This window comes from Capra hircus, chromosome 23 (genome assembly GCF_001704415.2).
Source record: "Capra hircus breed San Clemente chromosome 23, ASM170441v1, whole genome shotgun sequence".
Classification (NCBI taxonomy): domain Eukaryota; kingdom Metazoa; phylum Chordata; class Mammalia; order Artiodactyla; family Bovidae; genus Capra; species Capra hircus.
Window position 1 is genome coordinate 48606876 of NC_030830.1, and position 26928 is coordinate 48633803.

A 26928-nucleotide genomic window follows, 5' to 3' on the forward strand; every position below is an offset into this window, starting at 1 on the left:
TGTTGTTGGATTCTTATTGCTAGAATTTTGTTAAAGATTTTTGCATCTATGTTCATCAGTGATATTAGCCTGTAGTTTTCTTTCTTTTTTTTTTTTGTGGCATCTTTGTCAAGTTTAGTATTAGGGTGATGGTGGCTTCATAGAATGAGTTTGGATGTTTACCTTCCTCTGCAATTTTCTGGAAGAGTTTGAGTAGCATAGGTGTTAGTGCTTTTCTAAATTTTTGGTAGAATTCAGCTGTGAAGTTGTCTGGACCTGGGCGTTTGTTTGGTAGAAGATTTCTGATTACAATTTCAATTTCTGTACTTGTGATGGGTCTGTTAAGATTTTCCATTTCTTCCTTGTTCAGTTTTAGAAAGTTGTACTTTTCTAAGAATTTGTCCATTTCTTCCAGGTTGTGCATTTTATTGGCATATGTTCTAAAACCAGCTTGAACGTCTGGAAGTTCATGGTTCACATATTGCTGAAGCCTGGCTTTGAATTTTAACTGTTACTTTACTAGCGTGTGAGACGAGTGCAATGGTCTGGCAGTTTGAGCATTCTTTGGCATTGCATTTCTTTGGGGTTGGAATGAAAACTGACCTTTTTTCAGTCCTGTTGCCACTGCTGAGTTTTCTAAATTTACTGGCATACTGAGTGTAGCACTTTCACAGCATCGTCTTTCAGGATTTGAAATATCTCAGCTGGAATTCCATCACCTCCACCAGCTTTGTTTGTAGTGATGCTTCCTAAGTGACTTCACATTCCAGGATGTCTGGCTCTAGGTGAGTGATCACACCATCATAATTATCTGGGTCGTGAAGATCTTTTTTGTACAATTCATATTCTTGCCACCTCTTCTTAATATCTTTTGCTTCTGTTAGGTTCATCCCATTTCTGTCCTTTATCAAGCTCATCTTTGCATGAAATGTTCCCTTGGTATCTCCAATTTTCTTGAATAGATCTCTAGTCTTTCCCATTCTGTTGTTTTCCTCTATTTCTTTGCATCGATTGCTGCGGAAGTCTTTCTATTTCTCCTTGCTATCCTTTGGAACTCTGCATTCAAATGGGTATATCTTTTCTTTTCTCCTTTAGCATTTGCTTCTCTTCTTTTCATAGCTATTTGTAAGACCTCCTCAAACAACCATTTTGCCCCTTTGCACTTCTTTTTCTTGGAGATGATCTCCTGTACAATGTCATGAACCTCCATCCATAGTTATTCAGGCACCCTGTCTATCAGATCTAATGCCTTGAATCTATTTGTCACGTCCACTGTATAATCATAAGAGATTTGATTTAGGTCATACATGGTCTAGTGGTTTTACATACTTTCTTCAATTTAAGTCTGAATTTGGCAATAGTGAGTTCATGATCTGAGTCACAGTCAGTTCCCAGTTTTGTTTTTGCTGACTGTATAGAGTTTCTCCAACTTTGGCTGCATAGACTATAATCGATCTGATTTTGGTGTTGACCATCTGGTGATGTCCATGTGTAGAATCTTCTCTTGTGTTTTTGGAACAGGGTGTTTGCTATGGCCAGTCTTCCATTAGAAAAACTCTATTAGCCTTTGCCCTGCTTTATTCTGTACTTGACTGCCAAATTTGCCTGTTACTCCAGTTATTTTTTTTACTTTCTTCTTTTGTGTTCCAGTCCCCTATCAAGTAGAGGACATATTTTTTGGTGTTAGTTCTAGAAAATCTTGTAAGTCTTCATAAAACTGTTCAACTTCAGCTTCTTCAGCATTGCTCATTGGGGCATAGACTTGGATTACCATAATATTAAATGATTTACCTTGGAAATGAACAAAGATCACTCTGTCATTTTTGAGGTTGCACCCAAGTACTGCATTTCAGACTCTTATTGACTATGATGGCTACTCCATTTCTTTTAAGGGATTCTTGCCCACAGTAGTAGATATAATGGTCATCTGAGTTAAATTCACTCATTCCAGTCAATTTTAGTTCAACGATCCCTAAAATATCTATGTTTACTCTTGCCATCTCCTGTTTGACAACTTCCAATTTGACTTGATTCATGGACCTAACATTCCAGGTTCCTATGTAATATTGCTCTTTATAGCATTGGACTCTACTTCTATCAACAGTCATGTCCACAATTTAGTGTTGTTTTTTGCGTTGGCTCTGTCTCTTCATTCTTCCTTGAGCTAGGTCTCAACTGATCTCCAGTAGCATATTGGACACCTACCGACCCGGGGAGTTCATCTTTCAGTGTCCTATCATTTTATCTTTTCTTCCCATTCATGGGGTTCTCAAGGCAAGAATACTGAAGTAGTTTGCCATTCCCTTCTCCACTGACCCGTCCATCTTGGGTGGCCCTACACAGCATGGCTCATAGTTTCAGTGAGTTAGACAAGGCTGTGGTCCATGTTATCAGATTGGTTAATTTTCTGTCATTGTGATTTTCAGTCTGCTGCCCTCTGATGGAGAAGGATAAGAAGCTTATGGAAGCTTCCAGATGGGATAGATTGGCTGAAGGGGAAGCTAGGTCTTGATTAAATTTGTTGTTTTCAGATTAAATGAACTCAGAATTCTTAGTAAAAATTAATGTGGAAAATGCACATATTTTGGTTTAAATTTATGAATAAAATAAGGAGAGATTTGCAAGCCTCCAAACTGAAATGGAATTATAAAATTGGTAGGGTGAGATGGAAGTACATTCTAAAGAAAGTGTTGTACCAACAAAGATGCAAAGCAGAAAAAATAAAGGTTTTCTTATAAGTTGAGAGTAACCGAGATGGATGGCAAGAGTTTTAAATAAAGTCAATGACCACAAAGGAAAACAAAACTAAATCACTAAAAGAACAATTACAACTGGAGTATATAATTTGTATACATTATACAGTTTTTCCTTTTCTCCTTTCATTTTTTCTTTTTTAAAAAACAATAATTACTATACCTTTTTTTAACTAAAAGTTGAAGAATCCTGATTTCAGATTCAATCTAATTATTATTATTATGGGAAGAAATTAATTCCAGTAGCATTGTAACAAATAGATAATTGTCACCATTAGGTTATCATAACTATTCATATTCTCTCATAGAATTTAACAAAATATTATGATTTTTTTTTATTTTGTCTTGATCAATATTCTAAATAAATCCATGAATAGGTATTGATGCTTCAATGATACGTTGAGTTTGGATATTATATATTAAAATTTGGACCATGAAATATTATTCAACATTGCATACAAATTGTTTATCTAGTAAAATATGATGTAAAGTGACTAAGCAAACATAAAAACTAAGTTAAGTTCTCATTAATGAAAAACAGATTAATCAGTTAAACTGTTTGCTAATATATCTTTTTCTCATTTTTGCCTCAGGGTTATGATGATGGCTATGGGGGTGAATATGATGATGAAATCTATGAGACTTATGACAATAGCTATGCCATCCAAGCACAAAGGTAAGGTATACTTTGTCTAAAGCATCCTTCTCAGGATGATTTCTTATCTTGGTATTTTGTTTCTTGTATCTGAATATTAGCTACATTTTGTGAAAGTTTCTAGCAGTGGATTTAATTTATTGTCCTTCTGAATTATCAAATTATTTACTAGACTGTGAGAAATATAATGATCTTGCAATCGGTAATAATGAACTAGTAGTATGTAGTTTTAAGACTAGGTGATTATCATAACTAATCAATTCATTATGTGAGTTTATGTTTTGAAAATACTGTTAATATTAGAAATTTTTAGTGAATTCATAATTGACAATAATAAAAACAAATCTCTTGTCCAGTGGGGCTATATTGCCAGAAATTTAATTTTTTATTTTTAAGACAAAACATAGGAAAATTTTAGTGTTCTGAAAAGAGAAAAATTCTTAAAACATCTTATGGAATCAAGAATTTATTTATTTTAACTGATTTTAAAATTTCCAACAAACAAAAGTACAAGAGCAGATAGCTTCACAAACAAACTCTAAAAAACATTTAGAAGAGAACTAACACCTGTCCTTCTGAAATCATTCCAAAAGTCTCAGAGAAAGCAAAACTCCAAAACTCATTCTAGGAGGCCACTAGTACCCTGATACCAATACCAGACAAAGATACTGGAAAAAAAAAAAAAAAGAAAGAAAGAAAGAAAAGAAAATTACTGGCCAATATCACTGATGAAAATAGATGAAAAAGCTCCTGTACAAAATACTAGCAAGTTCCATTAAATAATCATGCACTATGATCATGTGGTATTTATTCTAGGGATGCAAGGACTTTTCAATAGCAACAAATCAATGTGTGATACACCACATCAACACGTTGGAGAATATTAACCAGATAATCATTTCAATTGATACAGAAAAAGCTTTTTACAAAATCCAACACTCAGTTATGACAATAACTCTCCAGAAAGTGGGCATATAAGGAGCATACCTCAACATAATAGAGGCCATATATGACTAACCTACAGCTAACATCATACTCAATGCTGAAAAACTGAAAGGATTTTCTCTACGATCGGTAACAAGACAAGGATTTCCACTCTTGCATTTTTATTTAGCATAGGTTTGGAAATCTTAGGTTTAGAAATCAGAGATAAAAGAACAGAAATAAAGGGAACACAAATTGGGAGCAGGGGAGTGAAACTGTCGTTGTTTGTATATAATATGATATTATACAAAGAAAATCCTAAAGATGCCAACAGACAGCTCAGTTCAGTTCAGTTCAGTCACTCAGTTGTGTCTGACGTTTTGCAGCTCCACAGACTTCAGCACACCAGGATTTCCTCTCCATAACTAACTCCTGGAACTTACTCAAACTCATGTCCATTGTGTCTGTGATGCCATCCAAACATCTCATCCTCTGCTGTCCCCTTCTCTTCCCACATTTAATCTTTCCTAGCATCAAGGTATTTTCAAATGAGTCAGTTCTTTGCACCAGGTGGCCAAAGTATTGGAGTTTCAGCTTCAACATCAGTCCTTCCAATGAATATTGAGGACTGACTTCCTTTAGGATTAACAGGTTAGTTCTCCATGCAATCCAAGGGACTCTCAAGAGTCTTCTCCAACACCACAATTCAAAAGCATCAATTCTTCTGTGCTCAGCTTTCTTTATAGTCCAACTGTCACATCCATACATGACTAATGGAAAAACCATAGCTTTGATTAGATGGTGACATTTGTGGGTAAAGTAATGTCTCTGCTTTTTAATATACTGTCTAGGTTGGCCATAGCTTTTCTTCCAGGGAGCAACCATCTTTTAATTTTATGGCTGCAGTCGCCATCTGCAGTGATTTTGGAGCCCTCCCCAAATAAAGTCTGTCACTGTTTCCATTGTTTCCCCATCTATTTTCCATGAAGTGATGGGACCAGATGCCATGATCTAAGTTTTCTGAATGTTGAGTTTTAAGCCAAATTTTTCACTCTTCCTTCCACTTTTACCAAGAGGTTCTTTAGTTCTTTCTTTTCTGCTAGAAGGGAGGTGCCATCTGCTAATCAATGAATTTGGCTAACTGGTGTTTCAGGATGCAAAATCAACACACAGAAGTCTGTTGCATTTCTACACATTAACAAAGATGAGAAAGAGAAAGCAAGGAAACCATCCAACTGCTGCAATAAATAAATGAATAAATAAATGAATAAATAAATAAATATAATATAATATCCTGGTATAAACCTATCTAGGGAGGCAAAATACTTTTACTCTGAAAACTAAAAAAGACTATAAGAAAAATATAAGAAATAAAGAATGAAAGGAGGAAGGAAAGAAATGATTACACAAATGGATGGAGTAAAAATATATCATGTTCTTGGATTGGAATAATCAATATTGTCAAAATGACTATAGTACCCATGGGAATCTACAGATTCAATGGTAATCCATTGCCATTTTTCACAGAACTAGAATTTTTTTAAATCTTAAAATTTCTGTGGAGATGCAGAAGACTTCAAATAGTTAAATAAATATTCAAACAAAAATAGAGCTGGATAAATCAGGCTGCCTGAATTCAGACTATACTACAAAGCTACGGTCATCAAAAGAGTGTGATACTGGCACAAAAATAGAAATAAAGATCAATAGAACAGGGTGGAAAGCCCAGAAATAAACTCACACATCTAGGTTCAATTAATCTATGACAAGGGAGGCAAGAATATATAATGAAGAATGGACAGTCTCTTCAATAAGTGGTGCTGAGAAAACTGAATAGCTACATGTTAATGCCATACACAAAAATAAACTCAAAATTGATCAAAGATCTAAATGTAAGACCGGATATTATAAAATTATTAGAGGAAAATATATGTAGAATGCTATTTGACATAATACATACTAATGTACTTTCCCTTCTGTCTCTTAGAGTAAGGGACACAAAAATGAAAATAAACAAAAGGGACCTAATCAAAATCAAAGTCTTTTGCACAGAAAAAGAAACCTAGGCAAAGGAAAAGACAATCCACAAAATGGGTGAAAATATTTGCAAATTATGTGACCAGCAAGGGATTATCTCAAAAATTTACAAACAGGTAACACAGCTCAATATCATAAAAGTAGCAATGAAAAATGGGCAGAAAATGCTCTTAAACAGACGTTTCTCTGAAGAAAAACAACAGATGGCCAATAGGTGAATGAAAACGTGTTCAACATCACTAATGATTCAGTTCAGTTCAGTTCAGTCACTCAGTCGTGCCCGACTCTTTGCGACCCCATGAATCACAGCACGCCAGGCCTCCCTGTCCATCACCAACTCCCGGAGTTCACTCAAACTCGTTCATTGAGTCAGTAATGCCATCCATCCATCTCATCCTCGGTCGTCCCCTTCTCCTCCTGCCTCCAATCCCTCCCAGCATCAGAGTCTTTTCCAATGAGTAAACCCTTCGCATGTGATGGCCAAAGTACTGGATTTTCAGCTTTAGCCTCATTCTTTACAAGGAAATCACAGGGCTGATCTCCTTCAGAATGGACGGGTTGGATCTCCTTGCAGTCCAAGGGACTCTCAAGAGTCTTCTCCAACACCACAGTTCAAAAGCATCAATTCTTCAGCGCTCAGCCTTCTTCACAGTCCAACTCTCACATCCATACATGACCACTGGAAAAACCATAGCCTTGACTAGATGGAACGTAGTCAGCAAAGTAATGTCTCTGCTTTTGAATATGCTATCTAGATTGGTCATAATTTTTCTTCCAAGGAGTAAGCGTCTTTTAATTTCATGGCTGCAATCACCATCTGCAGTGATTTTGGAGCCCCCCAAAATAAAGTCTGACACTGTTTCCACCGTTTCCCCATTTATTTCCCATAGAGTGATGGGACCAGATGCCATGATCTTTGTTTTTTTAAATGGTGAGCTTTAAGCCAACTTTTTCACTCTCCTCTTTCACTTTGATCAAGAGGCTTTTAAGTTCCTCTTCACTTTCTGCCATAAGGGTGGTGTCATCTGCATATCTGAGGTTATTGCTATTTCTCCCAGCAATCTTGATTCCAGCTTGTGCTTCTTCCAGTCCAGTGTTTCTCATGATGTATTCTGCATATAAGCTAAATAAGCAGGGTGACAATATACAGCCTTGACATACTCCCTTTCCTACTTGGCAACAGACTGTTTTTCCATGTCCAGTTCTAACTGCTGTTTCCTGACCTGCATACAGATTTCTCAAGAGGCAGGTTAGGTGGTCTGGTATTCCCATCTCTTTCAGAATTTTCCACAGTTTATTGTTATCCACACAGTCAAAGGCTTTGGCATAGTCAATAAAGCATAAATAGATGTTTTTTCTGGAACTCTCTTGCTTTTCCCATGATCCAGCGGATGATGGCAATTTGCTCTCTGGTTCTTCTGCCTTTTCTAAATCCAGGTTGAACATCAGGAAGTTCACGGTTCACATATAGCTGAAGTCTGGCTTGGAAAATTTTGAGCATCACTTTACTAGCCTGTGAGATGAGTACAGTTGTGCAGAATTTTGCGCATTCGTTGGCATTGCCTTTCTTTGGGATTGGAATTAAAACTGACCTTTTCCAGTCCTGTGGCCACTGCTGAATTTTCCAACTTTGTTGGCATACTGAGTGCAGCACTTTCAAAACATCATCTTTCAGGATTTGATATAGCTCAACTGGGATGCCATCACCTAGACTAGCTTTGCTTGTAGTGATGCTTTCCAAGGCCCACTTGACTTCACATTCCAGGATGTCTGGCTCTAGGTGACTGATCACACCATCTTGATTATCTGGGTCATGAAGATCTTTTTTGTGCTAATGATTCACTTCAGTTCAGTCGCTCAGTCGTGTTCAACTCTTTGCGACCCCATGAATCGCAGCACACCAGGCCTCCCTGTTCATCACCAACTCCCGGAGTTCACTCAGACTCATGTCCATCATGTCAGTGATGCCATCCAGCCATCTCATCCTCGGTCGTCCCCTTCTCCTCCTGCCTCCAATCCCTCCCAGCATCAGACTCTTTTCCAATGAGTCAACTCTTTGCATGAGGTGGCCAAAATACTGGAGCTTCAGCTTTAGCATCATTCTTTCCAAAAAAATGCCAGGGTTGATCTTCAGAATGGACTGGTTGGATCTCCCAGCAGTCCAAGGGACTCTCAAGAGTCTTCTCCAACACCGCAGTTCAAAAGCATTAATTCTTCAGTGCTCAGCCTTCTTCATAATCCAACTCTCACATCCACACATGACCACAGGAAAAACCATAGCCTTGACTAGATGGACCTTAGTCGGCAAAGTAATGTCTCTACTTTTGAATATACTAACTAGGTTGGTCATAACTTTTCTTCCAAGGAGTAAGTGTCTTTTAATTTCATGGCTGCAATCACCATCTGCAGTGATTTTGGAGCTCCCAAAAATAAAGTCTGACACTGTTTCCACTGTTCACCCATCTATTTCCCATGAAGTGGTGGGACCGGATGCTGTGATCTTCATTTTCTGAATGTTGAGCTTTAGGCCAACTTTTTCACTCTCCACTTTCACTTTCATCAAGAGGCTTTTTAGTTCCTCTCCACTTTCTGTCATAAGGGTGGTGTCATCTGCATATCTGAGGTTATTGATATTTCTCCCAGCAATCTTGATTCCAGCTTGTGTTTCTTCCAGTCCAGAGTTTCTCATGATGTACTCTGCATAGAAGTTAAATAAGCAGGTTGACAATATACAGCCTTGACGTACTCCTTTTCCTCTTTGGAAACAGTCTATTGTTCCGTGTCCAGTTCTATCTGCTGCTTCCTGACCTGCATACAGATTTCTCAAGAGGCAGGTCAGGTGGTCTGGTATTCCGATCTCTTTCAGAATTTTCCTCAGTTTATTGTGATCCACACAGTCAAAGGCTTAAGGCATTGTCAATAAAGCATGAATAGATGTTTTTCTGGAAGTCTTTTGCGTTTTCCATGATCCAGCAGATGTTGGCAATTTGATCTCTGGTTTCTCTGCCTTTTCTTAAACCAGCTTGAATGTCAGGGAGTTCACGGTTCACGTATTGCTGAAGCCTGGCTTGGAGAATTTTGAGCATTACTTTACTTGCATGTGAGATGAGTGCAATTGTGGTAGTTTGAGCATTCTTTGGCATTGCCTTTCTTTGGAATTGGAATGAAAAGTGACCTTTTCCAGTCCTGTGGCCCCTGCTGAGTTTTCCAATTTGCTGGCATATTGAGTGCAGCACTTTCACAGCATCATCTTTCAGGATTTGAAACAACTCAACTGGAATTTCATCACCTCCACTGGTTTTCTTCTTAGCAATGCTTTCCAAGGCCCACTTGACTTCACATTCCAGAAAGTTTGGCTCTAGATGAGTGGTCACACCTCGTGATTATCTGGGTTGTGAAAATCTTTTTTGTACAGTTCTTCTGTGTATTCTTGCCACCTCTTCTTAATATCTTCTGCTTCTGTTAGGTTCAGACCATTTTTGTCCTTTATCGAGCCCATCTCAGCATGAAATGTTCCCTTGGTATCTCTAATTTTCTTGAAGAGATCTCTAGTCTTTCCCATTCTGTTCTTTTCCTCTATTTCTTTGCATTGATAGCTGAAGAAGGCTCTCTTATCTCTTCTTGCTATTCTCTGGAACTCTGCATTCAGTGCTTATATCTTTCCTTTTCTCCTTTGCTTTTCACCTCTCTTCTTTTCACAGCTATTTGTAAGGCCTCCCCAGAGAGCCATTTTGCCTTTTTTCATTTCTTTTCCATGGGGATGGTCTTGATTCCTGTCTCTTGTAAAATGTCACGAACCTCATTCCATAGTTCATCAGGCACTCTATCTATCAGATCTAGGCCCTTAAATCTATTTCTCACTTCCACTGTATAATCATAAGGGATTTGGCTTAGGTCATAGCTGAATGCTCTAGTGGTTTTCCCTATTTTCTTCAATTTCAGTCTGAATTTGATAATAAGGAGTTCATGATCTGAGCCACTGTCAGCTCCTGGTCTTACTTTTGTTGACTGTATAGAGCTTCTCCATCTTTGGCTGCATAGAATGTAATCAATCTGATTTCAGTGTTGACCATCTGGTGATGTCCATATGTAAAGTCTTCTCTTGTGTTGTTGGAAGAGGGTGTTTGCTATGACCAGTGCATTTTCTTGGTACAACTCTATTAGTCTTTGCCCTGCTTCATTCCACATTCCAAGGCCAAATTTGCCTGTTACTCCAGGTGTTTCTTGACTTCCTACTTTTGCATTTCAGTCCCCTATAATGAAAAGGACACCTTTTTTGGGTGTTAGTTCTAAAAGGTCTTGTAGGTCTTCAATGATTAGAGAAATGGTAATCAAAACTACAAGGAGGTATCACCTCACATCAGTCAGAATCGGTATTACCAAAAAATACTTGTCAACAATAAATGCTGGAGAGGGTGTTGAGAAAAGGGAGTCCTCCTACACAGTTGGTGGGAATGTAAATTGGTGAAAGCACTGTTGAGTATAATAAGAAAGTCCCTTAAGAAACTGAAAGAGCTACCATATTATCTAGCAATCCCACTCCCAGGCTTATATCCAGAGAAAACCATGATTTGAATGGATTCATGTATTCCAATGCTTATTGCAATAGCCAAGACATGGAAGCAACATGAATGCCTATTGACAGAAAATAGATAAGTAAATAAAGAAAAATTCATACATATATGCAATAGAATATTACTCAGCTTAAAAAGAACCAGATGATCTAATTTGCATTAACACGAATGGATTGGAGATTATCATACTAAGTGAAGTAAGCCAGACAAAACAAACATCATATGAGACTGATTATACACACAATCTAAAATAAATTATACAAATGAATGTATTTACAATACAGAAACAGAATCACAGACTTAGAGAATGAATTTATGGTTACCAGGGGTGAAGAGTTAAGGGAGGGAGAGTTTGGAAATTTGGGATTAACATGCACATATTGCTGTATTTAAAATGGATAACCAACATGAAGACTCTTGAGAGTCCCTTGGATTTCAAGGAGATTAAACCAGTCAATCCTAAAGGAAATCAATCCTGAATATTCAATGGAAGGACTGATGTTTAAGCTGAAGCTCCAATAATTTGGCCACCTTATGCTAAGAACCAACTCATTAGAAATGACCCTGATGCTGGGAAAGATTGAAGACAGGGGCAGAAGGGGACAACAGAAGATGAGATGGTTGGATGGCGTCACTGACTCAATGGTCATAAGTTTGAGCAAGCTCTGGGAGTTGGTGATGGACAAGGAAGCCTGGCGTGCTGCAGTCCATGGGATTGCAAAGAGTCGGACATGATGGAATGGCTGAACTGAACTAAATGAACATGAACCTACTGTGTAGCAAATGAAACTCTGTTCAATATTATACAATAACCTAAATGGGAAAATAATTTGAAAAATAATAGATGCATACATATGTATAACTGAATCACTTTTCTCTACACCTGAAAATAATGCAATGTTTTTAATCAACTCTAATATAATATGCTTTTAAGAAAGTGAATTACAGGCTCAATATATGAATTTTAGGATGCAAATAGTCAGTCTGTAGAAATTGTATTTCTTCAAGCCTTTCCCTTCATTTTTGTGTTCAAATAACCTGCAATTCTTACATAGAGAAAATGTATTTTCATAAAAATTTCATATGAAGGAACTGGAGGGGTCATCAACAATAAAAGGGAATTACAATTTAAAAAAAATAACAAGCAAAGAAAGAATTATTTCCTTTCTTAATGAATATCTTATAAATCTGTCTATATATACTCACAATCTGTGATAACATTAATTTCTACTTTTTGAAAGTTTGACTTATTGAAGTATTATATTTACATATGGTAAAATTTGTCCATCTAGGCTACAGTTGTTGTACAAGTTTGACCAATACAGTCCATTATTATGCCAACATTATGATATAGGGCTTTTTAATCAACCCCAATATTTCCATAGTGGTCTTTAGGGTCAACATTTTCCACACCCGAGGCCCTGGGAACTATTATTCACTTTGTCACTATAGTTTTCTAGAATGTCATATAAGAAGAACCAATAAAAAGTATAGAATTCTTAACCTGCCTTCTTATTCAGTCCATATCTACTCATGTTGTTGTGTGTATTAGTGTTCTTTTTCTTTTTACTATGGTGTGGCATTTCACTGTAAGGATGTACCAGTGTCCTCATTCACCAGTTTAAGGACATTTGAGTTATTTCTATGTTTTGCAATTATGAATAAAGTTGGTATAAAACAAATACATCTTTAGAAAAGTTAATCATGTATTATTTTTTCTGAAAATAAATTACAAATTTCATGGGCAAGTAGGAATCCATGTGATTATTAGCTAAATGTTTCACCCCATATATGATTCAAAGAAACACAATAGGACTAATTGTCATAAAATCATGATAACACTGATCATTTACTGATCAGTTTATTGGCACCCAAAAAGATTTGAATGCATTAAGTAATATTTGGAGGAGGGAAATGGCAAAGAAAGAAACCACTTTAAGTTCATTAAGTAGTGGAGGACATCTACATAGTGAATGTTTTATGGGCTGAGAGACAGCATAGTGAAAGGAATGACAGGAATTCTCCTTAGGGAAACCACTTTAGACAATTAGAAAAAAAAAAAAAAAAAAAACCTCATGTGAACATATGCCTGTAAAGCTCAATGTAACTTAAGATATCACTAAGGAAATGACCATTTTCAACTTTGAGTTCTTGATTACTTTGTAGCAGGGTAAATAAAAGAGGCATCATGAACCAAGAGCTACTGCTTCAGGTAATAAGTTAATTGTTCCAATTAAACACTGGAATTCAGCAGTTACTTAGGGTGGGGGAGAACCTTTGCATTACATCACAAACCCTAAATAGATTACTGTATGCAAATTGGCTATTTAAAATACTTGGTAATATCATCAATCAAATTTATAATTCATCACTGTATATTAGTGCAAAAGAACAGTGATGATAAAGTTATGTACCATGTTTCAGAAACTGTTGGCAGAAAACATAATTACCACATACTGTGAACACTGCTAAAATAGAGTAAAATGATTTCTTTATGTAGCTCTACAGTTACATTCAACTTGTAGAAATTTTGGAATGACTTTCTGCATCTTTATTCTGGTTAGATTTAATTGGATTTGGTTTACTCTAATAAACAAAGAAGAAGAAAAATTGGAGATTATAATAACTTATCTTGAATGTTTGAAAAGTGAATACTAGAATAATTGAATATAATTATGAATAAAACTTGGCTTCCCCAGTGTCTCAGCAGGAAAGAAACTGCCTGCAATGCAGAAAATGCATAAGATGTGGGTTCAGTCCTTGACTCAGGAATATCCCCTGGAGGAGGGCAGGGCAACCCACTCCAATATTCTTGTCTGTAGAATCCCTTGGACAGAGGAGCCTGGTGGCCTACAGTCCATAAGATTGCAAGGGTCTGACTGAAGTAACTGAATACACACAGACGTATAAAATTAAATGGCTGTATAGAATAACCTGAAAATCACTTTGTATTTATGAAATATAATTTATATGTAAAATATATTTTCTATGCACTCTACTACCTTCTCTTTTCCATTTCTTATCCATTCAATATTTTATGGATAAATTATTCCCACATTCCTACACCAAGTTCAAAAACCAATACTTCTGAAGTCTTTTGTTAAATCTATATTTGTGAATAATCTGTTTCTATGCTGAATTTCTCAGCATCATATCTTTATTTCTTTACAACATTTCTCTCTCTGCCTTGTGCTGGGATTATTTATGTACCTGTCCCTTTACACTCTAACTACTTGCATATAATCCTAGTCTCATACATCCTCTTGTCTTTCACAACATCTATCTTTGAGCATTTCATGATGTGTGTGCTGAACAGATGATCATAGAAAGCATGGATGTGAGACCTGAGAGGTATCTACAAGATCGGGATAAAAAACAAGAGCCTTATCCCTCAAAGAGAATACAATATTTGGAATTACATGTATCATTTTTACCAACATAATATTTATGTATTTCTGAGATATCTTAGTGCTAAAGCAGAAAGAAAAGGGCCATGAAATTAACTACAGTGATATTAGTACTTTGTATGCAATAATAATTAAGCACTTGTTAAATGATTACTTGTGCCAGAGAATATACTCACCATACAGTGACAATATGTATTTTTCAGTTTGTAAATGTATTTTAACATTTTCTCCTAAGAATGTGTTGGAGAAGGAGTCATGTGCAAGCTGCATATATGTAAATTACTATAAGTGAAACAACTATTATAGAATAAACCAGTATTAAGAATTAGAAATAAAAGTTTACTTTCTACAAAAATCAGTTTGAAATTGGTTCTGTTTTCAGCTGGTGGTTCTTTAATTGGACTTTTTAAACTATTGTTAGAATGGCATTGAAACATGTATAATATCACATATGAAACGAGTCGCCAGTCTAGGTTCGATGCATGATACTAGATGATTGGGGCTGGTGCACTGAGACGACCTAGAGGGATGGTATGGGGAGGGAGGAGGGAGGGGAGGGGGTTTCAGGATGGGGAACACGTGTATAACTATGGCGGATTCATGTTGATGTATGGCAAAACCAATACAATATTGTAAAGTAATTAACCTCCAATTGAAATAAATACATTTATATTAAAAAATAAAGTATTGTTTAGATTTATGGAGACAAATGGAGAAAGCTTTTAGAGAAATATGTGATCGTAAAGCATCTCCATTATTTACAAATAATATGAATATTATTTAGACACTGTAGTGGTAAAATCAGAAGAAACACTGATTTAGAACTTTGAAGGTAAAACTACAGGTTTTGTGTGACTTAGCAGAACTGTGATAAAAAGAAAAAAATTATTTAGATAAAATTGGTTTTATTTGACTAGTTACTCAGCACAAGTGAATACAGAATTTGTGGAGATTATAAAATCAGATTTGGCAGTTGCCTAAATGGAATAATTATTTCATTTTTAGTAGAGAATCTAAAGGAAGTTCACATACAAATCTTGAAATTATTTGTTCTAGTTCTGTGAAAAATGTGGCTGGTAGCTTGACAGGGATTGCATTGAATTTGTTAATTGCTTTGGGTAGTATACTCATTTTCACTATATTGATTCTTCCGATCCATGAACATGGTCTATTTCTCCATCTATTAGTGTCCTCTTTGATTTCTTTCATCAATGTTTTATAGTTTTCTATATATAGGTCTTTAGTTTCTTTAGGTAGATATATTCCTAAGTATTTTATTCTTTTCGTTGCAATGGTGAATGGAATTGTTTCCTTAATTTCTTTTTCTACTTTCTCATTATTCATGTATAGGAATGCAAGGGATTTCTGTGTGTTGATTTTATATCCTGCAACTTTACTATATTCATTGATGAGCTCTAGTAATTTTCTGGTGGAGTCTTTAGGGTTTTCCATGTAGAGGATCATGTCATCTGCAAACAGTGAGAGTTTTACTTCTTCTTTTCCAATTTGTATTCCTTTTATTTCTTTTTCTGCTCTAATTGCTGTGGCCAAAACTTCCAGAACTATGTTGAATAGTAGCGGTGAAAGTGGACACCCTTGTCTTGTTCCTGACTTTAGGGGAAATGCTTTCAATTTTTCACCATTGAGGATAATGTTTGCTGTGGGTTTGTCATAGATAGCTTTTATTATGTTGAGGTATGTTCCTTCTATTCCTGCTTTCTGGAGAGTTTTTATCATAAACGGGTGTTGAATTTTGTCAAAGGCCTTCTCTGCATCTATTGAGATAATCATATGGTTTTTATTTTTCAATTTGTTAACGTGGTGAATTACATTGATTGATTTGCGGATATTGAAGAATCCTTTCATCCCTGGGATAAAGCCCACTTGGTCATGGTGAATGATCTTTTTAATGTGTTGTTGGATTCTGATTGCTAGAATTTTGTTGAGTATTTTTGCATCTATGTTCATCAGTGATATTGGCCTGTAGTTTTCCTTTTTTGTGACATCTTTGTCAGGTTTTGGTATTAGGGTGATGGTGGCCTCATAGAATGAGTTTGGAAGTTTACCTTCCTCTGCAATTTTCTGGAAGAGTTTGAGGAGGATAGGTGTTAGCTCTTCTCGAAATTTTTGGTAGAATTCAGCTGTGAAGCCGTCTGGACCTGGGCTTTTGTTTGCTGGAAGATTTCTGATTACCGTTTCAATTTCCGTGCTTGTGATGGGTCTGTTAAGATTTTCTATTTCTTCCTGGTTCAGTTTTGGAAAATTGTACTTTTCTAAGAATTTGCCCATTTCTTCCACGTTGTCCATTTTATTGGCATACAACTGCTGATAGTAGTCTCTTATGATCCTTTGTATTTCTGTGTTGTCTGTTGTGATCTCTCCATTTTCATTTCTAATTTTATTGATTTGATTTTTCTTTCTTTGCTTCTTGATGAGTCTGGCTAATGGTTTGTCAATTTTATTTATCCTTTCAAAGAACCAGCTTTTGGCTTTGTTGATTTTTGCTATGGTCTCTTTTGCTTCTTTTGCATTTATTTCTGCCCTAATTTTTAAGATTTCTTTCCTTCTACTAACTCTGGGGTTCTCCAACTCTTCCTTTTCTAGTTGCTTTAGTTGCAGAGTTAGGTTATTTATTTGACTTTTTTCTTGTTTCTTGAGGTATGCCTGTATTGCTATGAACTTTCCTCTTAGCACTGCTTTTATAGTGTCCCACAGGTTTTGGGTTGTTGTGTTTTCATTTTCATTAGTTTCTATGCATATTTTGATTTCTTTTTTGATTTCTTCTGTGATTTGTTGGTTATTCAGAAGTGTGTTGTTCAACCTCCATATGTTGGAATTTTTAATAGTTTTTCTCCTGTAAAGGAAATCTAATCTTAATGCATTATGGTCAGAAAAGATGCTTGGAATGATTTCGATTTTTTTGAATTTATCAAGTTTAGATTTATGGCCCAGGATGTGATCTATCCTGGAGAAGGTTCCATGAGCACTTGAAAAAAAAGTGAAATTCATTGTTTTGGGGTGAAATGTCCTATAGATATCAATTAGGTCTAACTGATCTAATGTGTCATTTAAAGTTTGCGTTTCTTTGTTAATTTTCTGTTTAGTTGATCTGTCCATAGGTGTGAGTGGGGTATTAAAGTCTCCCACTATTATTGTGTTATTGTTGATTTCCCCTTTCATACTTGTTAGCATTTGTCTTACATATTGCAGTGCTCCTATATTGGGTGCATATATATTTATAATTGTTATATCTTCTTCTTGGATTGTTCCTTTGATCATTATCTAGTGGCCTTCTTTGTCTCTTTTCACAGCCTTTGTTTTAAAGTCTATTTTATCGGATATGAGTATTGCCACTCCTGCTTTCTTTTGGTCTCTATTTGCGTGGTATATCTTTTTCCAGCCCTTCACTTTCAGTCTGTATGTGTCCCTTGTTTTGAGGTGGGTCTCTTGTAAGCAGCATATAGAGGGGTCTTGTTTTTGTATCCATTCGGCCAGTCTTTGTCTTTTGGTTGGGGCGTTCAACCCATTTACGTTTAAGGTAATTACTGATAAGTATGATCCCGTTACCATTAACTTTATTGTTTTGGGTTCGGGTTTATACACCCTTTTCGTGTTTCCTGTCTAGAGAATATCCTTTAGAATTTGTTGGAGAGCTGGTTTGGTGGTGCTGAATTCTCTCAGCTTTTGCTTGTCTGTAAAGCTTTTGGTTTCTCCTTCGTATTTGAATGAGATCCTTGCTGGGTACAGTCATCTGGGCTGTAGGTTATTGTCTTTCATCACTTTAAGTATGTCTTGCCATTCCCTCCTGGCCTGAAGAGTTTCTATTGAAAGATCAGCTGTTATCCTAATGGGAATCCGCTTGTGTGTTATTTGTTGTTTTCCCCTTGCTGCTTTTAATATTTGTTCTTTGTGTTTGATCTTTGTTAATTTGATTAATATGTGTCTTGGGGTGTTTCGCCTTGGGTTTATCCTATTTGGAACTCTCTGTGTTTCTTGGACTTGGGTGATTATTTCCTTCCCCATTTTAGGGAAGTTTTCAACTATTATCTCCTCAAGGATTTTCTCATGATCTTTCTTTCTGTCTTCTTCTTCTGGGACTCCTATAATTCGAATGTTGGAGCATTTCATATTGTCCTGGAGGTCTCTGAGATTGTCCTCATTTCTTTTAATTCGTTTTTCTTGTTTCCTCTCTGATTCATTTATTTCTACCATTCTATCTTCTATTTCACTAATCCTATCTTCTGCTTCCGTTATTCTACTAATTGTTGCCTCCAGAGTGTTTCTGATCTCATTTATTGCATTATTCATTATATTTTGACTCTTTTTTATTTCTTCTAGGTCCTTGTTAAACCTTTCTTGCATCTTCTCAATCCTTGTCTCTAGCCTATTTATCTGTGATTCCATTTTGATTTCAAGATTTTGGATCATTGTCACTATCAATATTCGGAATTCCTTCTCCGGTAGATTCCCTACTTCTTCCACTTTTGTTTGGTTTGGTGAGCAACTCTCCTGTTCCTTTACCTGCTGTGTATTCCTCTGTCTCTTCATCTTGGTTATATTGCTGCGTTTGGGGTGGCCTTTTTATATTCTGGGAATTTGTGGAGTTCTTTTTATTATGGAGCTTCCTCACTTTGGGTGGGGTTCTATCAGTGGCTTGTCAAGGTTTCCTGGTTAGGGAGGCTTGTGTTGGAGTTTTGGCGGGTGGAGCTGGGTTTCTTCTCTCTGGAGTGCAATGGAGTGACCCGTAATGGGTTACGAGACATCAAAGGTTTTGGGATAATTTTGAGCTGCCTGTATATTGAAGTTCAGGGGAGTGTTCCTGTGTTGCTGGAGAATTTGCGTGGTATGTCTTATTTTGGAATTTGTTGGCCCTTGGGTGGAGCTTGGTTTCGGTGTAGGTATGAAGGCATTAGATGGGCTCCTATTGCTTAATGTTCCCTGAATTCAAGAGTTCTCTAATGTTTTCAGGCTTTGGATTTAAGCCTCCTGCTTCTGGTTTTCAGTTTTATTTTTACAGTAGCCTCTAGACTTCTCCATCTATACAGCACCGATGATAAAACATCTAGGTTAAAGATGAAAAGTTTCTCCACATTGAGGGACACTCAGAGAGGTTCACTGAGTTATAAGGAGAAGAGAAGATGGAGGGGGTAGTTAGAGGTAACTGGAATGAGATGCGGTGAGATCAAAAGAAAAGAGAGCAAGCTAGCCAGTAGTCACTTCCTTATGTGCACTCTATAGTCTGGACCGCTCAGAGGTATTTACAGAGTTATACGGGGAAGAGGAGAGGGAGGAAGTAGACAGAGGTGACCAGGAGGATCAGAGAGAGGAATGAGTAGGAGAGAGACAAATCCTGCCAGTAACCAGTTCCTTAGGTGTTCTCCACCGTCTGGAACACACAGAGATTCACAGAGTTGGATAGAGGAGAGATGGGGGAGAAAAGAGACAGAGGCCACCTGGTGGAGAAAAAGGAGAGTCCAGAGGAGGAAAGAGTGGTCAAGCCAGTAATCTCACTCTCAGGTAAACTGGGATAGTGAAGTTTGGGTTTTTAAATGTACAAAATTGACCACAAAAACCTAAGAGCAAAGATTAAAAATCTAGAGTAGAGGTTGGATTTTCAAAGATACAATATTAGAGAGAAGCAGAAGGAAGAAGGAAGAAAGAAAAAAAAAGAAAGAAAAAGAATTATTAACAAACAAACAATAAAAAAAAAAAAAGCCATCAACAACCATCCAAAGACTGTATATGGTGTTTGCCTTTAAAAAAAAAAAAAAAGTCGTTTTTAAAAAACAAACAAAAAAATATAGTAATAATAGGTTATAGAAATAAAAATTAGAGGAGAAATAGAAGACTTAACAATTAAAAAAAAGAAAAAAAAGCAAAAAAAAAAAAGGAATGATTTTAAAAATATTAAAAATATCTGGCCCTTTCTGGTGTAATGGGCCGTGTGGGATCACTTCCAAGGTGGTTCCCTCTGTTTAACTTCTTCTGTTTGCTGGTTTTTTAGGCTCACTAGTTCAGTCGCGCTGTGGGGAGGGGGGCTGCTGCTAACAAATAGCACTGTCGTGTGCACACAGTATCTCTGCCCCGCTTGACCTGTCCTTTCTCGCGGCGCACAAACCGCTCTGGCTCTAGGATGCTCAGCCGGGAACCGTCTGGGGCCGGCCCTAGGCTGTGTGCACTTCCCCGGTCCAAGCCGCTCAGGTTTGGCGCTCAGGCAGCCCTCAGAGGCACAGATTCGGCTGGAACTGCGCTTTGTGCCCTTCCCAGGTCCGAGTAGCTCAGGAGTTTGGCGAGCGCAATCGCCGCGGCTTGTCACCTTTTCTGCCGCTGCTGCTCAGCTTTCTGGGTGGACCGCTGGCGCACCCCGTGCGGTAGATTGTGACTGTCCAGCACCCCCAGAAGTCTTAGCAAAGGAGCTTGCTTGCAGTTAGGTAAGCACAGTCTCTCCGGGTCTGCGATTGCCCCTTTCCAGTCCTTAAGACTCTGGCTGCCTGTCCCCGGCGGGGGATGGTCTGCAGCCAGCTTTTCCCATTCCGTCCTTTGTTCTGTGCTCGGTCCTGGCAGTGTCTTATGTTCGAGCTTTTCGCGTGGTAGCTATCCCACAGTCTGGTTTGCTAGCCCAAGTTAGATCGTTCTGGTTGCGCGGTGGGGCGTTCCTGCCTGATTCTTACAAAGCTCTGCAGCCCGCGCCTCCCGCACGTCCCTGCCCTGCCCCCACTTCCCAGTGGCGGATGCAGGCGTCTGTGCTGCTTTTCCACTGGGGGAGTTACTGTTGGGCTTGTAATCTGTTGGTTTTAATTATTTATCTATTTTTCCTTCCTGTTATGTTGCCCTCTGTGTTTCCAAGGCTCGCCACAGACTCGGCAGGGAGAGTGTTTCCTGGTGTTTGGAAACCTCTCTTCTTAAAATTCCCTTCCCGGGATGGGCTTCCCTTCCCGGGACGGGCTTCCCTTCCCGGGACGGAGCTCCCTCCCCACCTCCTTTGTCCCCTTTTTTGTCTTTTATATTTTTTCCTACCTGTTTTTGAAGACAATGATCTGCTTTTCTGGTTGCCTGATGTCCTCTGTCAGCCTACAGAAGTTGTTTTGTGAAGTTTGCTCAGCGTTGAAATGTTCTTTTGAGGAATTTGTGAGGGAGAAAGTGTTCTTCCCATCCTATTCCTCTGCCATCTTTCCCTCTCCTCTACATAGAAGTTTTCTAAGAAAGCACCAAATCTACTTTTCCTAATACAAACCTCTTGAAATCTTTAGATAGATAGATAGATAGACGAATATATAAATGTGGCTGAAATTATCAGTCATGACTGACTCTGTGATCCCTTGGACTCTAGCCCACCAGCCTTCTCTGTTAATTTAATTCTCCCTGCAAGAATACTGGAGTGGGTTGCCATTTCCTCCTCCAGGGGATCTTCCCCATCCAGGCATTGAGTCTGAGTCTCTAATTCTGCATTAGCAGGCAGATTCTTTACCACTAAAATAACCTGGGAATGATAGATAAATAGTTAACTCTAATTGAAGTTATGTTAAGCAAGGATCAAATAAATTGGTTTAAAAAAAATGGAGACCTTGTTCTAAATAGAACCAAATGCTAAGAGCTCTGTGGAATAAGATAGCATTAGATTCTCCAAATAGAAAGAAGAGTCAAGGGATGAATACACTGGCAGTGAGGGCTGTAACCAATGCAATGGATTGTTGGATGATAACTACTTTAGAAGTTAGCTGTTTAAACTGAAATTAACATAAACCTCATTAGTTCCAAGACATCAATTTACTCAGTTGGCCAACATTTCTTGAGCATTTACTATATATAAGGCACTGGGTTACTCCCTGTAAATATATGATGATCCAAATAGCCCTGAATATTATAAATAAAGTTTTATTTGGAAAGACAGGTAAATAATTACTAGCACACAGAAAAGTGAAATTCAAAAATGACAGTGATATATATGTGAGAGGTAAATAGAGTTGTTGGAACACATCATAAGGTTATTTGGAATCTGAGAATGTTTCCTACAAGAGGAAATAGTTGAGCAGGAGATTAAGAGGGTTTTGAGAATTTTGTGTGCTTGGCTCAGGCCCTTGTTCTTTATCATAGTTGGGATATTTTTTTAGGAGGAGGACGGGTAAATGCATAGGGATTCTCACAACTCATCTGATCTTCCTAATCACAGTTAAGTCAAGATCAAAATGTCATTAGGTAAATTATTTCCCATCTTTCTGTCTAGTACTATGTAGATAAGTTGATAATGATCGTTTGAATAGATATGATGGACTGCATGAAGTATAGTTTGTACACTGAATTCTGTTATCAGATACACCAAGGTTCAATTCCAGTTTTACCACCAAAGATCTGGTTAGCTTAGGACAAGTAACTTAAGCAGACAAATCTAGATTATCTATTCTGTATCTTGCTCAATATGACTAACTCAAAAATTATTGTTATGATTAAATATGACAATTTTAACCTAGCAAAGTTTGGGATGTATTAAGTATGACAAAATTATTAAATGTTTTTTTTTTAATGGTTATTACTGTTATTATGGCTTTTAGGAAGGAAGGGTAGGAGAATTTCAAAACACAAATGACCTAATTTCTTGTTTAAGGCCCCTTTCCATTTAAAATCTCTCAGTTCTAAAAATCAGGTGGTGAAAATGTTTAGAAAATAGAAAAGAAGATTTAACTCAATAAGGAAATAACGTGATAGATATAGATTCTGTCTTTCACTGTAAGTGTTATTAAAAATATTAGCAAAAGAAAATTAAACAAATCATGGTAGTTTATAACCCATGCATTTGAGTTTGGGCCTCCAAAACATCTGGCTTAGTATATGAATCACTCTCAAGATCCACCAAATCTTCCAAAATACTTTTTTAAACTGCTGAGTGAGGTTAACCTGGAATTAACCTCTTTTCTTGCCTTTTAATATCTGTGAAGTTGTAAGGGGAAAAAAAGACTAGATGTGTAGCAATTCAAGCTGCAGTTACTGAATGTGACATCTAATGAAATGAAATAGTTGTGAATTATCTTCAAATAATTTATCCTAATACGTGAATTTTCTCACATGTTTTAACAAAAAAAAAGTCCAAGCTCATAGATATAAAGAAAATAGAGATGGAAAAACACAAAGGAGAAAGCAGTTGTGAAGAGAAATATTCATTGTACAGGTATTCATTTTTCCAATAAATATATGATTACCTACTATATGATTGATACTGTGCCTGTTAATGATGATTACAACAACAAGAATGAAACACACCACCAACAGAGGGATTTGCTTAAGAAAAGAAATGCTTATGTTTGTCCCCTTTTTAAATCATTCCTTGTTTTCAATGTTTCCTAAAATAATATCCAAACTCTTTACCATGGTTAATAAAGGTCCTTCAAGACGTGGCCCCTGCCTCCTTTTGCACCCTGTCTAGCTCTCACCTGCCTGTACCTGGTCTGAAGGAGTAACTGCCCATACCATGCTTTTAATCACCTATGAACTTTGCTTGGTGCCAGTGACTTGCCCTTAAGTCTTCTTCACTCCATTTTCATTTGAGTACTTAATTTCTTCTTCTTTTCAGTTTCGTCATTTGATGAATGAAAAACCAATAAGTCACCGTTTATCATTTGCTTAGTGGCTTTTCTGTGAGACTGTGATTTCCATACAGGCTTTTCCAGTGCCATTTGTTTCATTTTTAGTGTTTTACAAAATAGACTGAATGTATCTATAATGGTTATTGTACTGTTACATGTATAGGCAGAGATAGCGAAAATTAAAGAATACCAGATCACCTTACCTGCCTCCTGAGAAACCTATATGCAGGTCAAGAAGCAACAGTTAGAACCAAACATGGAACAATGGACTGGTTCAAAATTGGGAAAGGAGTACGTCAAGCCAGTATATTGTCACCATGTCTATTTAACTAATAAGCAGAATACATCATGTGAAATGCTGGGCTGGATGAAACACAAGCTGGAATTAAGATTGCCAGGAGAAATATCAATAGCCTCATATATGCAGATGACACCACCTTTATGGCAGAAAGTGAAGAAGAACTAAATAGCCTCCTGATGAAAGTTAAAGAGAAAAGTGAAAGGGCTGACTTGAAAGTCAACATTCCAGAAAGTAAGATCATGGCATTAAATCCCATCACTTCATGGCAAATAGATGGGGAAACAATGGAAGCAGTGACATACTTTATTTTCTTGGACTCCAAAATCACTGCAGATGGTGACTGCATCCATGAAATTAAAAGATCCCTGCTCCTTGGAAGAAAAGTTATAACCAAACTAGACAGCATTTAAAAGCATAAAAAAATATTTTGCCGACAAACGTTCCTATAGTCAAAGCTATGGTTTTTCCAGTAGTCATGTATGGATGTGAGAGTTGGACCAAAAGGAAGGCTGAGCACCAAAGAACTGATGCTTTTGAAGTGCGGTGTTGGAGAAGATTCTTGCGAGTCCCTTGGATTGCAATGAGATCAAACCAATCAATCTTCAAAGAATCAATCCTGAATATTCATTGGAAGGACTGATACTGAAGTGGAAACTCCAATACTTTTGCCACCTGATGTGAAGAACTGACTCATTGGATAAGACCCTGACTCTGGGAAAGATTGAAGGCAGGAGGAGAAGGGGAAAACAGACGACAACATGGTTGGATGACATCCTTGACTCAATGGACATGAGTCTGAGTAAGCTTCAGGAGATGGGAAACCTGGTGTGCTGTAGTCCATGGGATTGCAAAGAATTGGAAATGACTGGGTGATTGAACAACAAAGAATATATTGAGTGCTGAGAGAAGAGAAAAAATGCAGCTAATTTCCATGAGAAATTAAATTTTGTTCTAGAAAAGATGTCAAAATGGAAATTATTTGTAAGAATCTATTAGCAAATAGGTCGCATTCTCTAATGTAAGAATAAAGTTGATTCTATTGGCAGTCTGGACATTCAGTGTTGGAAATAATAGGAGATGACTGCCAAAGGAAGACCTGGGAACAGCTATGAGAATTATCAGGTAACATTAGAGTAACGTGATGTTGAAGGAAGCTGTGAAGTCTTGAGCTATTTGGTGAAGGGTCTTTGATGTCTCTGTCCCACCAGTGTTTGTTTAATGCCCTGGATGACACAGAAAATTTGTGGTTGGTGAGAAGAACTGATTCATAAACCTGTGTGTTTTACCCATTAATCTACACACTAGATTCACGAGCTTTATAAATAGCACTTGTATGAAGCTTTATTGAATTTAACAGAAGGGCTTGATTATAATGTAAATGGATTAAAAATAAAGGAACTAACAATTTTCGATTTGAAGGTGGGGGTTGGGCTCAAAATGTATCTCTACTTAACAGTTATTTCTGGAAATACAGTGTAAATGCACAATAGAACAAAATTTCAGGGTAAATGCTGAAGAAACAAATATTAAGAGAACCCACTTAAGCACTGAGAATAGTTGGATAGTTGTGAATCATTCATATTATTACAATAATTAAATCCCTTCATCCTTTCATCTGAAATATTATTTTATGTTTTATTTCTCTTCAATTCAGAAAATAGTAAAGCTTTAGTTGAAATTCATAGTCATCTATGTTTTCTACTTTTATATCCAAATTCTACAGCTTAGTCAAGAATTAGCAAAATGTTGGAATACATACAAGGCATAAACCAAATGAACTAAAAACTATGAATGTGAAAGCTTTAATCGTATGAGGCTACAAAGATCTCTGGTGTATCTGTAGCGTGTTTAATCATCTCTGATATTTTTTTAACATCCTACCAAAGTACATAGTTTTAAAAGTTAAGTAAGTGTTGTTCTTTAACAAATTGCATCCTGTATTCCTCCCAACTTTACAGGTCGAATTGATTTGATTATATGAACACAAACCTATAGAACAGAGATCTTATTTTTTACTGCCAATGTCTCTATTCACAATAACTGAATGTCTAAAAACTTGTTTATAAGCTTGGTTGGTCTCACTGACCTGTGAACAGGTTTATCCTAGCATCAGTGCAGTTGCTCTGACCACAGGAACATGAGCACCAAGTGCTGGATGAGAAGCACCATGGGAATGGCAGTTTCATCATGACACAGATGGGCTTACTAAGAACTTACTTCAAAAATTAGCTTGATTATAGTGAAGCTTTCCCCAGAAACTAAATTTTATCTTATTTTTCTATTGTGTTAATTTCCATTTAATTAGTTGTCTTAGTAAACTGTTAAATTAAGGTAAAATGCTTCTCTACCAAAAAAAAAAAAAAAAAAAAAAAAAAAAAAAAAAAAACTCTGAAATTCTTAACCTCTGATTTTTTAAGTTTTACAATCAACCATTAATTAACTAATCTGGTATTTTCCTGTCAGAAATTTTATGTACTTTTTCTAAATATGTATTAATGTCTAAGTCTTGATGTCAAAAGGCTAAAATGTTGTATAAATTTTTTTATGAATAACTAGACACGGATTAAGGCAGGTAATGTGTTCTATCATGATTTTACATATATACCAGGTACTAGGAAATTTATATCTGCTCTAACCACTGGAGTAATAAAGTTTCAAGTTTCAAATTGCCAATAATTATCCTAATTTTAATTAACGCATCTCTAGTTGTAACAGTGTGT

The 26928-nt window shown here is 36.8% G+C and overlaps 1 protein-coding gene across 1 annotated transcript in view; it reads left to right on the forward strand.

Moving 5' to 3' along the window:
* Positions 1-26928, forward strand: part of KHDRBS2 (KH RNA binding domain containing, signal transduction associated 2) — an 800500-nt gene that overhangs the window by 734455 nt on the left and 39117 nt on the right. The window contains exon 7 of the mRNA XM_005696178.3: positions 3326-3408. Within this exon, the coding sequence (XP_005696235.2) occupies positions 3326-3408 (83 nt within the window). The remainder of the gene's footprint in view (positions 1-3325; positions 3409-26928) is intronic.